Genomic DNA, 15,158 nt, shown 5'->3' with positions numbered 1-15,158 from the left:
GTATCAAAAGATATACCGATTATATTGTCACGTAGCCCAAATCGGTCCACTTCCCGAATAACTACTTCAGCCATCTGCTCACCAGTACCTTTTTAGGGCAACAGGTACGTCAAGCAAATGCTCAAAATCTTTGCCAGTCACTAGAACTGCAACTCTATCTTCCAAAGTTTTGACATTCCCATGGGCAACTGAGGGCAACAGTTTACTATCCCAATGTAAGACCAAATGAGGAGGATTTTCAAAGAGTGACTCTTCGATATTCTTTGCCATTTTACTTCTATTGATGGCCCGAGCTCAGTAAACGGTAGCTCGAGATATGGAAATTTTTGAAACATCGTGGCCAAGGCTGTTTGCAGTTGCTATAAATTAAGTACTTGCGTGTCGAATAGATAGCTGTTGTCGATCCCAAGTAGACGTGAGTGTCTGATCAAGAGGTTTTAATCTAGGACTTGAACGTAATTTTTTCGTTGCTGGAGGCGAAAACTCAGCCTCTTCGTCACTAGGTGCTTGTGATGATGGAGAGGAGTCTTCCAATATAACGGTCTTGATTTCAGCGATAGCTTTGTAATGTTTATTCTTATATGAATCTTTTTTTTTTCTTCTTTTGCACACTTAGTTCAATGTTAGAAATTTCACTAGTTTGTGATAAAAGTGATCAATGTGTGCAACCCCTAAATATTATCCAATCTTCTTGAAATTTGGCATATATATCTTTTACATCACTGAGACTCAGGCGTAAGCAAAGTCATATGAAAATCACATCTTTGGAAAAATGAATCACCCCAATATGTATGAAACTATATGCAGCAAAATGTAAATATTGATCCTTATAAAATGAACCCTATGTAATTACACTGCATGAAAACACATGGGTGTAAACTGTATAACTAAAAATAAGGGTATTAGATACTGCCATGTAGGTCACAAAATAGTACACCTGAAGCAAAGGAATGTAAATAGCCCAAAAACTCTTCTAGCACAGAGCTGTTGGGTAGTTCTATAAGCGCCCATTGCTTTCTGCGCACTTTGAAATACTAATTTGCACACAAAGGGAGGAGGAATTTAGATTGCCAACAAGAAGATCATTAGATAACATTGGGTGCTTTTTTAGTGGCTTCCAACACGTTGTGTTAGGCAATGCGTCTTCAACAATTACACACTCAGAGGGAAGAGAAAAGGCACAAAAGTAAAATCTCAGTTGTCTTTAGAAAAGATTGCAACATTATACACTCTGAAAGTTTCAGTAAGTACTGTAGAGCAAAGGGAATTTTTTTTTTCTAAAAAATTCACACTGGGAGATACCATATTTTCCTTTTGAAATTGTATGCTATATCCACAGTCAGATCATTTTTAAAATGAGGCAACATGATTCAGAAGTATTTTTTTTAAATAAGATAAACTTGTGCTCAGTGGGTCAGAGAGACTGCAGCTTCTGACCATGTCTGAATACTGGACAACAGAAAAATTATACAACACAGGTGTGCATGTCACTTTCCATCAACAGTGGAAAAAAAAAAAAAAAAGGTATCCGACAAATAAATACGCCTCGAAAAAATTCAGTTTATATAGGAAACGTGATTACTATAAAACAAGTCCACAATTCAACAGCAAAACGGTTTCTGTGACGTCATCGTGCACTTCCGGCAGGTCCCGTGGCGGTGCTTTGGAGGAGTTTATTCCGCTTGTCAAACTGTCTGCTATGTCCTGTGTTTTATGCTCTGATAGTTACAGTATGTGGTGAGCAGCTGGTGGCGAGATATAGTATGGTGTTCCTGGTTTGGACATCTCTATGATGACACAAGCATTGGAGCCAGCGGCTCCGTGGCTGCAGAGATCGGGAAATGTCTCGCTGCCTGCGATTAGCACTGTGCAGTGCGGACTTCTTGGTGGGCTCTGCACGTGCGAGTTGCAAACACCCATGAGCTCATCCTTAATTGACACAGTGAGCACCTTATTTAACGGGAAAACAATTTGCCACCAGAGTTGGGACTTTCCATATATAGGAATTGTGGACTTTTTATATTTATTTATAGTGATCACATTTTATATATGAACTGTATTTTTATGAGGCCTATTTATTTGTGGGATACCTTTTTTTGCACTATTGACTTAAAGGGACATGTTTACCAGTGTTGTATAATGATTCAGAAGTAACCACCACCCAGTGTTGATCTATTTCCAAAGTGCTCTACCTGCAGCTTACAAAGACCACAAATAGTTATATCCATAAATGGGGCTTAACAAAAACTAAACAGTTGTATCAACTATGGCTACGAGCTATGAGCCGAGTATACTAAATAAGCAAATATGCTAATATGTACTTTTTGATTACTAAATAATCCAACTGACTTTTATGCCAGTGGGGCAGATTTTAGCTAATCTAAAAAGGTTCCATATTTTTTTCCATATTTTTCCAAGGTGAGATGGTGTTCCAGGAGATCAAAAAGGTGAACTGGTGGTTTAGGCTTGAAGGACAGATTAATATACAAAAAAAAGTACTCTTTGTCAATAGATATTTTTAGATGTTACACATTTTCATTACATGAATAACTGTGTCCCACTTAAAAAAAAAAAAAAAAAAAAAACAAGCCTGAACAAAGGCAGCTACAACGTGCTCATATTTTTATTGTTACATGGGACATGTTTCCAATACTTCAACACAAACATTCAAAGCAACTTATTCAGTTCTGTGTGCTTTGCACTAATCCCATAATGCATTCATTACTCATCTATTCTTTCATTGCATCCTGTTTGCAGCTTGGCATATGAATGCAACAGCCAGCATATCCTGATAGATAATTTCCCCCAAAAGACTACTTTTAGGAAAATTAATATTGCCTGCTTGCACAGCAAGAACATCAAAACGCTTTCCAATTTTTTTTCTCCCTTCCGCAAAGCCTTAGCAGTAAGCAACAAGGTTATTTCAATGACCATTGATTTCAGACATTACATAGCATCTTACCCAGCATGATAAAGTTAAAATGTTACGGTTGTGAATGTACAAAAACAATATGTTCAGATTTTTGCTTTTTGTCTTTCCGTGACTACTACTTATCAAGGACACATCTGAAAAAATGTATTTTTTGTGTATTTCTATGCCTAAATAATAGTAAAATAAAATCAATTCACTTTCTTATTTACCTACTAATCAAGCTTTTGAAATTCAAAGAGAACACAAAAAATGGGCCAGTTAACATGGCACTATGCCATGAAATTAGGACAGATTTAAGGGGAATGAATTGCCAATGAATGCTTTCAATGCGATAAGCCTGGTGCATATATCTCACAAATGTGTACTAATGTTTGAAAAGAGTCTTTGTTTATAGTTCAATACTCATAGTTAATTATAAACGCACATGAAGCAGCCATGTTTGCTTGGGCTGGATATACTTTGTGGCTTGTTTTGCTAAACAGTTTTTTACTAATTTTCTTTTGCAGTGAAAAACAATCCGCATGTTCTGATGGACTGGAAAACAGAAAATGTCACATCAAATACATTTTTCTTTCCTGATGGACTCCATGGCAGCATACGTTTTGAGTAAAGGCAGCCTATCTAAGGGTTTTTTTCCTCAGTCAAGAGGTTTGCCAGAATCTGGGCCTTATGCCGCGTACACACGGTCGTTTTTTGGGATGAAATAAAACAACATTTTTAAAAACATCATTTAAAACGATTGTGTGTGGGCTTCACATCGTTTTTTGTCTTCTAAAAATAAATTCGAACATGCTTCAATTTTTTATGTCGTTTTTCAAAATGTCGTTTTTTGTGTCATAAAAAATGATCGTGTGTGGGCTAAAACGACGTTTAAAACAACGCAAGCTCAGAAGCAAGTTATGACGCGAGCTTGAATGGAACAGAGTGCCGTCGTACGTGTTGTACGTATCCGCGCTTTGTAAGAGCATTTTCAGAAAACAATGGTGTGTGGGCAATGACTTTTTTAAAAATGAAGTTTGAAAAACGTTGTTTTTTTTCCATGATAAAAAACGACCGTGAGTACACAACATTAGGGTATGAGGGATCTTGTTTGCATTCTGCCTAGTACGGGTTTGCATTATAACCATACTGGGTTGCAGCCCAAGGTGGCTTTGCATCCTATGAAAACAAAAGATTTCTTCCTTCCATATGCAGGACCACCAAGGATAACTTGGTTCCAGGTCATGGATATTGGGTAACTTCATGCATTCTTACAAGCTACAGTTTTACTTGGAGTTTTAGGATTACGCTTTTGTAACTCTCTCTGGCAAGCTTGTAATCCAAAGACGCTCTTATATCAAAGCGAATTTCCCCATAAGAAATAATGGAAACTCAAATGATTCGTTCCACAACCATTTATTCATAGGTTCTTCAGTTTATAGTACATATAAAAATATTACAGCAATGTGACCAGGTTGTGTAACCATAAAATGACCATCCACAAATGGAAGCCTCCACAAGGGGATTAGAAGCAAAATCCAGCAGGAGCTACAGAGTATTAAAGAGAAGCGAGGAACCTCCAATGCCCTGTACACACGATCGGTTCATCCGATGAAAACGGTCTGATGGATTTTTTCATCAGATATCCGATGAAGCTGACTTTCATCAGTGGTGCCTACACACCATTGGTTAAAAAAACGATTGTTTCAGAGCGCGGTGACGTAAAACACAACGACGTGCTGAGAAAAATTAAGTTCAATGCTTCCGAGCATGCGTCGACTTGATTCTGAGCATGCATGGATTTTTAACCGATGGACGTACCCACAGACGATCGTTTTTTTTTCTATCGGTTAGTTAACCATCAGATAATTTTAAAACAAGTTCCTATTTTTTTTAACCGATGGATAAATAACCGATGGGGCCCGCACACGATCGGTTCGTCTGATGAAAGCGGTCCATCAGACCGTTTTCATCAGACAAACCGATCGTGTGTATGCCGCATTAGTGTAGCAATATGGTTACATTTAATAAAGGTACAACATTTGGCAACTAGCATAGCACATCTAAGTATGCAGGCATCCGGAGTAAAGCTGTCCACATAGACCATCCTCCGCACTGCCGGCTCTCACTGATGTCAGTCTGCAATTGTGAACGTAAGGACTACCCTGTAGTAGAGTAGTCTGAAAGTGAGGCTTGAAGCGTTCATGGAGTGCAGAGTGGAATAGATGACGTTGATGGCAGTGAGGACGATGCTTTATGTGGACATCTTTACCACGGATGCCTGCAAATCTAGATGTGCCTCTTTTAAATCATCAACCGTGTGGGTTTGCTAAATGTAACCATATTGCTACACATAGAGGCGCCTCTCTTCTCTTTTATACTCCGTTGTGACACAATGCTACTCGTATATCAAGTTCAAATTTATTAAAAACATTTGCTTGTCTTGCAAAACGCTCTCAAACCAAGTTACTCTCAAACCAAGGTTTTACTGTATATGTATTTTATCTGTGTATTTAGCCATTTGCCTGGAGTTCAGCTTTAAATACAGACACTGAATGGTTTTCCATGATTATTGCACTGCCAAAGCCAGCAGTAAGAACATTAATATTTATAATATAAATGAACAAACCCATAATGATTTTAATTCTATCTGGGGCACATCTTTTTTTTTAATCCAACAAAAAAGTTTTTATTGATGAAGATGAAAAGGTGGCATACAACTTATGGCATTCAATATTACACAGCAAAACCAAGAATACATTTCTCATCGATCAGTCCCAGCCGGGCACTGCAGTCACATAGCATTTCTCTCATCCCCCCTAGTATACATTTCCCCCGAATTATAACATTTATCCCACATGCGCTCCCAGCAACCTATCCATAACCAGATCCACCGGTGAAAGCCCCGGTGCATCCAGCCACGGAGCCCAGAGGTTTTCAAATTTACGATTGCTTCCCCTATGTTGGTAAATGAGTTTCTCCATACGTAGCATTCCACCCATCCTATCAATCCACTCCCTTAAAGTCGGAGGGGTCTCAGATTTCCAGTGTATCATAATCAATTTTCTGGCCTGGAACAACGCCCTTTGCACCGCCTCCCTGGTGTACACCTCTTCAACATGTTCCTCCAAGACCCCCAGTAAACCAACTCTGGGGTCCACAGGCATGGATACCCCAAAAACAGAATTAATAGTACTCGTCACCTCAGACCAATACTTGTGCAGTTTGGGACATCTCCACAGGAGGTGTATGAGGTCCCCGTGGTCACGTTTGCATCTAGTACACACATCATCCGTCTGCATTCCCATCAATTGTAACCCGCGCGGCGTGTAATACACCCTAAATATAATGTATAGCTGAGTGAGTCGCTGAGCCACATTCAGTGAGCAGGAACTCACCCCCTGGAATATCTCCTCCCATTGTTCTCCATCCAATTGCCCCACGTCCCTCTCCCACTTTTCCCTTACCATGACTGGATGCTGTCCCAAGAAGTATTGTAGTAGGATGGCGTAACATTCAGAGATAAATCCCTTCGAGGACACAGCATCACCCAGGAGACTAAACACCGGAGTCGGCGACAGATGCCACTCAGATGACCTACTCTGGGCCCTCACTGCGTGCTGAAGCTGCATATATTGAAAAAGCATCGAAGACGGTAGCCCATATTCCACCCGCAAATCTGCGAATGGCCTGAGCCTCCCGTGTCTAAATACATGTTTAATGTGTGTGACCCCATGACTTTTCCACCCACCACCAATCTGTAATTTAGCCAGTTCTGTATAAGTATCATTATGCCATAGGGGGCTGTAGTCAGTGTATCCATCAGCTTGCTGTACATATTTGCATTTGTTCCATATCTTTTGTATAAGATTATACGTGGGGTATTTCTTATTAGGTTTGGCGAAAGCCAGGGCCTCAAGTGCCATGGGGATGGGCCCATCCCCCACCGTGTGTAGCATCAGTGCTCCAGAGGAACCAGCCGGCTCCCTCCCGAAGCACCCCACCAGGTGTTGCAATTGCGCCGCAAGGTAGTACAACCACGGGTTGGGCAACGCCAGCCCGCCATTGTCCTTGGGTCTCTGGAGATGTTCAAGTTTAATTCTTGGCGTCTTATTCTTCCAGATCAAGGACCGGAAGATAGAATTCACTATTCTAAAGATTTTTAAAGGGATCACCACCGGGGCGTTGTGGAGACAATACAGCAGCTGCGGCATTAATATCATCTTTACTAGGTTTATCTTACCCGCCACCGAGATACGGAGATTGTTCCACGACTTAACCCTTTCCCGGAACCTCTGGATCAGGGGGGATATGTTCAAATGGCTAAAATCCCTGGGGTTGGCCGTTACATAAATCCCGAGGTATTTGAAGGAAGTCGTGACCGGTATAGGGCAGGACGATGTCACCGTTTGTGTGGCCTCCCCATCTAACAATAGCAGGGCCGACTTTGACCAGTTAATCTGCAGGCCAGAGTACCCCCCGAATCGTGTAATGGTTGCCATGGCCTCCCTCAGAGATGCATCAGTATCTCCCAGCATAAGCAAGGTGTCATCTGCATAGAGCATCACCTTCTCCTGCAGGGGGCCATAACAAAACCCTACTATACCCGGATTGGCCCTAATCTCCATGGCCAGAGGCTCAATGGCCAACGCGAAGAGGAGAGGGGACAGCGGGCATCCCTGCCTCGTCCCTCTTCCCAACGCGAAGCCATGGGACAGACACCCGAAGGCCCCGATAGCTGCCTCCGGACGACTATACAGTAAACGGACCCATGCTATGTATTTCTCTCCAAACCCGAATCGCGCCAACACCTCCCACAAGTAGTTCCAGTCAATGCTGTCAAATGCCTTGGCCGCATCTAAAGACAGCAAAGCCCTGTGTCCTACATTATCCGCGTCAGACTGCATGTTTAGAAACAACCTCCGCAAGTTGATGGCAGTGGACTTATTCGGCATAAACCCCGCCTGATCTCCGTGCACCAGGGACGTTATGACATTATTCAATCTCAGTGCCAAGACCTTTGCCAAGATCTTTATATCACATTGCAGCAATGAGATTGGCCTGTAGGACCCTGGTTCAACCGGATCTTTGCCCGGTTTAAGAAGCAAAACAATATTTGCTTTTGCCATGGAGGGCGGAAGTACTCCTTCCCCCAGGGCCGCATTAAACACCCGTAGCAGCCTTGGCAGCAAAACTTCCGCGTGTTGTTTGTAAACCTCGATGGGAATCCCATCCTCCCCCGGTGCCTTACAGTTAGGAAATAGTCCCACCGCCTCCTGAAGTTCCTCCACAGTAAGGGGCGCCTCCAACCCCGCTTTCTGCTCTACCGTCAACCGAGGGAACGTCAAGCCACCCAAGTACTGTTCCAGATCAGCCGCCAGATAGGCAGTACCAGGGCGGTACAGTTCTTCATAGAACCCCGCCAATTCCTTCATGATAAGTTCGGGTGTACTAACAATGGGCCCAACTTTGGATTTTATGGCCCCTATAGCTGGAGACCTCTGCTGTGAATTTGCTATACGCGCTAGCATGCGGCCCGTTTTCTCCCCCTCTTCAAAAAACGCTTGCTTAGAGAAAAATCTCTTTTTCTCGGCCCCAGAGGAAAGCACCCGCTCATAAGCAGATTGAGCGGCCTGCCACTCCTCCCTGGCCGAGTCAGAGGGGTCCAGGACAAACTGCCCCTCCAGAGCCTCCACCCTCCCCTCCAGCTCCAACAGAAACGCAGATGAGGCCTTCTTGACCTTGTTGATTTCCGTTACCAAGACCCTTTTCAGGAACAGTTTAAAAGCCTCCCACTGTTGTACACAAGAGCCCTGTGGATCCTGAGCAGTAAAGAACCCCCTCACACTTTCCTCTATGGTCTCAGGAGAATCAAATAGTTTTAGCCAAAAGGCATTGAATTTCCAGGGGGCCTTAGGGAGCTCAGTGGGTTGGGAAACCACCAAATGCACGATCAAAGGGGAATGGTCAGATACGCTGCGAGGTCTATACTCCATTTTAGAGACATACTGAAGCATGTGTGCGTTTCCCACCCCCAGGTCAATCCTAGACAAGCTGCCATGCGATTTAGAAAAGCATGAGTATTGCTTAACACCTGGATTCCGTTGCCGCCAGACATCCACCCAGCCCACCTCTTGCAACAACCGCGCCAGGGGGGTACCCCTGGAGAGGGCAGAGGCTCCTACTGCCGGGTGTCTATCCACCGCAGGGTCCAAGCAGCAATTGAAGTCCCCGATCACCAGCAGCGGCACCTCGGGCTTGCCATCCAAGTAGGCAATCAGCGCCCGCAGTACCGTCGCCGCGAAAGGGGGGGGCACATACACACATGCAAGAATACACGTCAAATCCCCCAACCTGCAATAGAGAAAAACATATCGCCCCTCCATGTCAATGCTATTATCCAATTCCTGATAGTCCAGGGAGCCATGCACCAAAACACTCACCCCCCTGGAGTAGGAGGTGTGAGTGGAGTGGTACGCTTTAGACACCCAGTTATACCGTAAACAGCAAATAGTGTCCACTGTGAGATGCGTTTCCTGGAAACAAAAAATCCCTGGTAGGAACTTTTTAAGGCACATGCGTATCATAGTTCTCTTAAGTGGGGAGTGAAGTCCTCTCACATTCCACGACACTATAGGTACCTCTGCCATGTATAAAAAGAAAAAGTTAGTAACAAGCAAATGTACCTCCATTAGGCCCAAAATCCCCTCAGACCATGTGCCCGGTGACAAAAACAGTAGAAATAACCACCCGGGCTTCACGCTGCTCATGTTGATTGTTGCAAAATTCGTTCTGTAGTACCACCTTTCAAAAAGCTGAAAAAAAAAGAAGTAAAAGAAAAAAAAAGCAAAGGGCGCAAACCGCTGCCCAAATCAACTCTGCTGTTCTGGATCCTGCCAACAGGGCAAGACCTGCACAAGGCCTCCCATTCAAACTTCGGAGGCCAGAACAAGTCACGTGTTGTAGATTCGCCATTAAAGATTTCTGAAGCTCTCGTCTGGATCTGTAGCAATATATTTTCCCTCAGCCAGAGGTTAACAAGATAAACATACCACACAATGTCTCCATCCAAACGTGTTGTCCCACTTTCCATATGTGTCTCGGTGCCCCGCTATGGGCCTGGGCATCACTATCCCTCCTCTGCTCCCTCTCGTAGCCGTCGTCTCAGGGGTTGCTCGTTCCGATCTAGCCAGTTAGCTGCGTCATTAGGGGACTCAAAAAACTGCGCCTGCCCCTCCACTATCACCCGCAGCTTAGCCGGGTATAACATGGCATATGGTAGTTGCAGCTGCCGAAGTCTGCGTTTCACATCAAAGAACTTGGCTCTGCGTCTCTGCACCTCCGCCGAGAAGTCAGGATAGAAGGACACCCTGGCCCCATTATATTGAATATTAGCCCTTTCTCTTGCCTGGCGCAGCACTGTTTCTCTGTCTCTGTAATGCAATAGTTTCGCCAGCATCGGCCTGGGTGGCCCCCCCGGCTGGGGAGGGCGAGCCGGCACACGGTGAGCACGTTCCACTGCAAATAGGGGAGAGAAGGTATTCTTCCCAAATATGTCCAGCAACCAGCCCTCCACGTAGGCCGTGGGATCTCTACCCTCTACCTTCTCAGGGAGACCGACAATGCGCACGTTATTTCTTCTAAGGCGATTTTCAAAATCTTCCGCCCTGTCTGTGGCCTCCCTCGCCAGTTGGTATGCGGCTTTGGCCTCTCGCTCTATGGGGGTCAGGCGGTCCTCTACCTCGCTCACCCTGCTCTCCACAGCCGTGGTGCGCTCCCTCATTTTCTGAAAGTCCTGTCTCATCAATGACAATTCTTCCCTGACGGTGTTTACGGAGGCATTGCCCAGGTTAACAGCCCTTAATATGTCAGCCAGTGTGGGTTGGGTAGCCACAGGTGTATCATTATCCCCTGAGCTCTGGGCCCCCGGGTCAAGCAGATCATTCTCCTCTTCTCCACTGTGCTCAGCAAAGATGGCCGCCAAGGACTGTGTGTCATGCCTGTCAGAGTTAGTGTGCCCAGGGCGTCCACCACTATCAGCCCCCGCCAGTCCGTTTAACTTCTGAGTGAAGTATAGCATGTCTCTAGGTGCTTCCTTACCCTGAGACTTCTGCTGCTTCTGCTGCTTGGGTCCGTGCTCCTTCATTCTGTCAGCGCCACGAGGAGTCCCCTTCACAGAGAGCGCGGCTGCGCCATCTTGGATTTCGGGACCCGGCTCAGAAAGTACTTTTCTGACCATTCCCCTCGTGCAGAGAGCTGGCGGAGGTTCCCCCGAGGTCCCGGGATCAGCTGGGGTCAGCATATAACCGTTACCGGTCCGTAGTTTGGCTGAGGGAGGATCGGTACCGGATCGAGGTCAGGAGCTGTGAGAGCTACGTCCTCTCACATGCCGTTCCAGGCCACGCCCCCCGGGGGGCACATCTATTTAAAATAGATTTAACAGATTTGGAAATAAAATACAGAAGAATTCTTGTTTATTTGTCTCGCTCTAAATAGTTTTTTTTTTTTTTTTTTTACTTTATCTCTATATTAGCTTACCATTTCAGCACATTATAGAAGGATGTCCTGTTTTAATTAAAATGTAATTAGCTATATAATGTCCCGATCGCACCAAGCTTAATACACCAAGGGCTTGAATGTTGCATTTGGCCTACATACTCAAATTAATTACACGTTAGACAAGGTAAAAATGTCAAGTTTCTGAAGAATTTAAATCTATCTGCTGGTAACGTGCTGCCATTCTATTTTCTTTTTTTAAAATCATATTCAGAGACCATCAAGTTACATTCACACTAGCGATTAACGCTAGTGCGGATTTGTAGAGGCAGGAATCTTCCAATTCCTGCTGCAGCTCTGAGCGGATAGGTGGGGCTGCCGACCCCGTTTATTATGACAGGCAGTCGCGGCTATTAACAGACTCTTTGCATAGCCAGAGATTACTTGTGGTAATCACTGCTGGCCGCACGCAAATTGAATAGCTGCAGCTACCGGGTATAGCAAACGGGTCTGAAGGCCGCTCAGAGCTGCAGCAGGAATTGGAAGATTCCTGCAGCTACAATTCGCTCAGACTTAGATTGGCAGTGTGCATGTAGCCTCAAACTGCATTATATTGCCATATAAAAGTACTTGACTTACCTCGGCTATTGTGATGCAGTGTGGGAAGAGGGAATGCACCATGTGATTTGCCAGCATGAGGTATACAAGCGAGTCTTCATCCACTTGCAAACCAAAATATTCATTATAATCACCTGAGAATCCACATCCTAGGATGCAAATATTATCATCATCATTCATCCTTAACATTAGAGACATCAAAATTGACACAATTTCTCCCAATGACACCTGCACAATTCCTCCCAGTGACACCAGCGATGGAAAACCATTCCTCCCACTGACACCAATGGCGGGGCACAACTTTTCCCAATTACACCAATAACCAATGACACCAGTGATGGGGAACAATTCCTTCCAGTGACACCAATGATAGGGGCCAATTACGTCCACTGAGACAAACAATGGGGCATCATTTTTTTCTCACTGACCTTTTCTACTCCCACTGGCCACAGTTTGCCCCCCCCCCTTAAAGTCTAAAGGACAGTAAACTGGCCCTTTGTTTAGAAAGTTTGCAGACCCCTGATCTAGAAGAAGTGAAAACTGGCAACTACATGATTTCAACAAGTGGAGCAGCCAGCTACAGAAGATATAAAGGATTAACACTTAAGTCTAGAAAGTCCAATGTGCCACCTGAGTCGGTATTAATGCATAGAAACACTGTCATACTTGATTGCAGTGTACCTTTAAAAGGGAACTAAATTCTAGATGGTGTCTCTCCAATAATTTTGATTGTTTTCCAATAAAAAAGGGGTATACAAAACATTGTGAGATTGACACATGAATACAATTGTCTCCCATATAAGCCCTCATGCATAGCCCGCCAGGAAGTCGTCACTGCGCTGCACTAATCACAGGCAGCGAGACATTGATCCAATGCGTGGCTGCAGAGATTGGGAAATGTCTCAGTGCCTGTGATTAGCGCAGTGCCGACTTCCTGGCGGGCTCTGCATGGGGTGTGCGAACACGCCGGAGCTCATCCTTACTCCCATACATAGAAAAAGTAAAGAATAGTGAATACATCATATGAAAAAGGAAGGAAAAGCAAATGCAAATCAAATTTTGGGTTACAGGCAAGAACATACACATCAGCGTATGTGGCTTCAATTATTAGTGCCAATGTGTACAAAATCTGCAGGCAAACAAGGTAACAGCAAGTGAATGGGACCTTACTGGCCCCTGTCAATGTGTGTGAAATGTTCTTTCAAATTCAATGTGTCAATCTGAGACAGCGCAAACATGCCCAGGCTGGGCAAATGGCAAGAATATGACCAGAAAAGGGTATTGTCTCGCTCCAGTTCAAATCACAGATGCTACGTTACATGGATTGCCACAACGCAGTGGAAGGCAACTCCTCCAGAAATGAAAAAAAAAAAAGGAAAATGTCAGGGGATAGAGTCTAATAAAACCAACAACAACATTCCCTGTGAGGTAGGAGATCCATGGATTCCAATTTTTTTTAACAAATTTACTTTATCATTAAAAAGTGCAGAAAGTCTTTATTTTATCATGATCCAATATAGCTTAGACCATATCAAGTGGGATAAAAGCTGACTTCCAGGATGATGCGATGATAATTTGTGCCGCTATAAATATACTGTAAAGGGAATCAACCTTTTCACATGTCTCTGAGCCTCTTGCACAGGATAGCCCAATAGAGCTTGTTGCGGTTTCTTAAGATGCGCTTGGTTCATGGAATAAATAAACTTATAGATAAGAATCCAATAACGCTTTGCTTTCAGACACGTCCACTATACGTGATAAAGTGCACTCTTAGGGGGTGTTTTTCAAAGTGATTTCTCAACAAAATAAAACAAGGAGGCATGTATGGATGGGGAGTTTGTTCTAAATATTAAAAATGAATCAAAACAGCATTTCCAGTTTGTAGTGCTCCGATACAGTTAAGTTCTGCTTTAAAGTGAATGTAAACACGATTCATGACATTTGAGCTGGGCACACATCTGCAGTGTTTTGTTATCTCTCTTCAAAGCACTATGTCCTGCAGCTGTCTATTGCTCTGTTCTTCTGTTATCAGCCTGATAACTTCTGACAAATTCTCAGTCACATAAAGCAGCCAGTTTTTTGTTGTGGAGGATGATATAAATAGATTAACAGAGACCTGAACTATTCAGCGGACAGAGCTGAAGGTCTCTACCTATGAGGAGAAGGGGTGTGTGCCTTTCCTCCAATCAGCTGTCTTGGCTGTATGCCAGGCTTCACACTGCAGTGCTAAAGAGAAAATATCCTAACACAATGTTCACTTTCTAAACAGTATATAAAGATGAAGAGAGCAGATCTACAAGTAAAACTTATGTAGGGAGACTTGTTTCATCTCTGTGTATCATCTGAGGCTGTTCACTTCACTGGGTATATATGTGAGTGTTTACATCCACTTTAAGTGTAGTTGTGCAAAAAAATAAATACGTACCGATACCACAATTAATTTGTTAAAATATTAAATGGTATTCCACTGTTGAAAGCAGTAGAAAAAAAAATTACTGCTAGAAAAAATCAAAAGTAACTATTTACCTTTGAAACAATATACTTACCAACCCCATGGTGATGGTAAAGCATAGAAGTAACACCATCAAATCTGAAACCATCAAAGCCATATTCTTCAATCCACCACCGCAGGTTAGACAGAAGGAACCTCAGAACTTCCCAGCTGTTAGGAGAAAAAAAAAAAAAAGTAAGTCTTCTTTATAATTCAAACACAATCTAAATTTTTGATTTGAAGCATACATACAGTATGCCATGATGCATAATCCTACATATTGAAAAATTCTCCAATGCCGCGTACCCGATCGGTTTGTCTGATGAAAACGGTCCGATTGACCGTTTTCACTGGACGAACCGATCGTGTGTGGGCCCCATCGTTTTTTTTTTCCCCCATCGGTGAAAAAACTTAGAACCTGTTTTAAAATTATCTGATGGTTAAAGAACCGATAGAAAAAAATGATGGTCTGTGGGCAAGTCCATCGGTTTAAAATCCACGCATGCTCAGAATCAAATCGACGCATGCTCGGAAGCATTGAACTTCATTTTTCTCAGCACGTTGTTGTGTTTTACATCACCACATTCTGACACAGATTTTTAACTGATGGTGTGTAGGCAAGACTGATGAAAGTCAGCTTCA

The 15,158-nt window shown here is 43.6% G+C and overlaps 1 protein-coding gene across 5 annotated transcripts in view; it reads right to left on the bottom strand.

The window, feature by feature from the left end:
* Positions 1-15,158, bottom strand: part of GBE1 (1,4-alpha-glucan branching enzyme 1) — a 224,084-nt gene that overhangs the window by 69,443 nt on the left and 139,483 nt on the right. For all 5 annotated transcript variants that reach the window (XM_040338757.1, XM_040338756.1, XM_040338758.1 and 2 more), the window contains 2 exons: positions 14,572-14,687; positions 12,047-12,174 (listed from right to left, as the gene is read on the bottom strand). In XM_040338757.1, coding sequence (XP_040194691.1) covers positions 12,047-12,174; positions 14,572-14,687 — 244 coding nt within the window. The remainder of the gene's footprint in view (positions 1-12,046; positions 12,175-14,571; positions 14,688-15,158) is intronic.

This window comes from Rana temporaria, chromosome 2 (genome assembly GCF_905171775.1).
Source record: "Rana temporaria chromosome 2, aRanTem1.1, whole genome shotgun sequence".
Classification (NCBI taxonomy): Eukaryota; Metazoa; Chordata; class Amphibia; order Anura; family Ranidae; genus Rana; species Rana temporaria.
The sequence above is the reverse complement of the archived record's forward strand: the minus strand, read 5'-3'. Positions and strand labels throughout refer to the sequence as shown.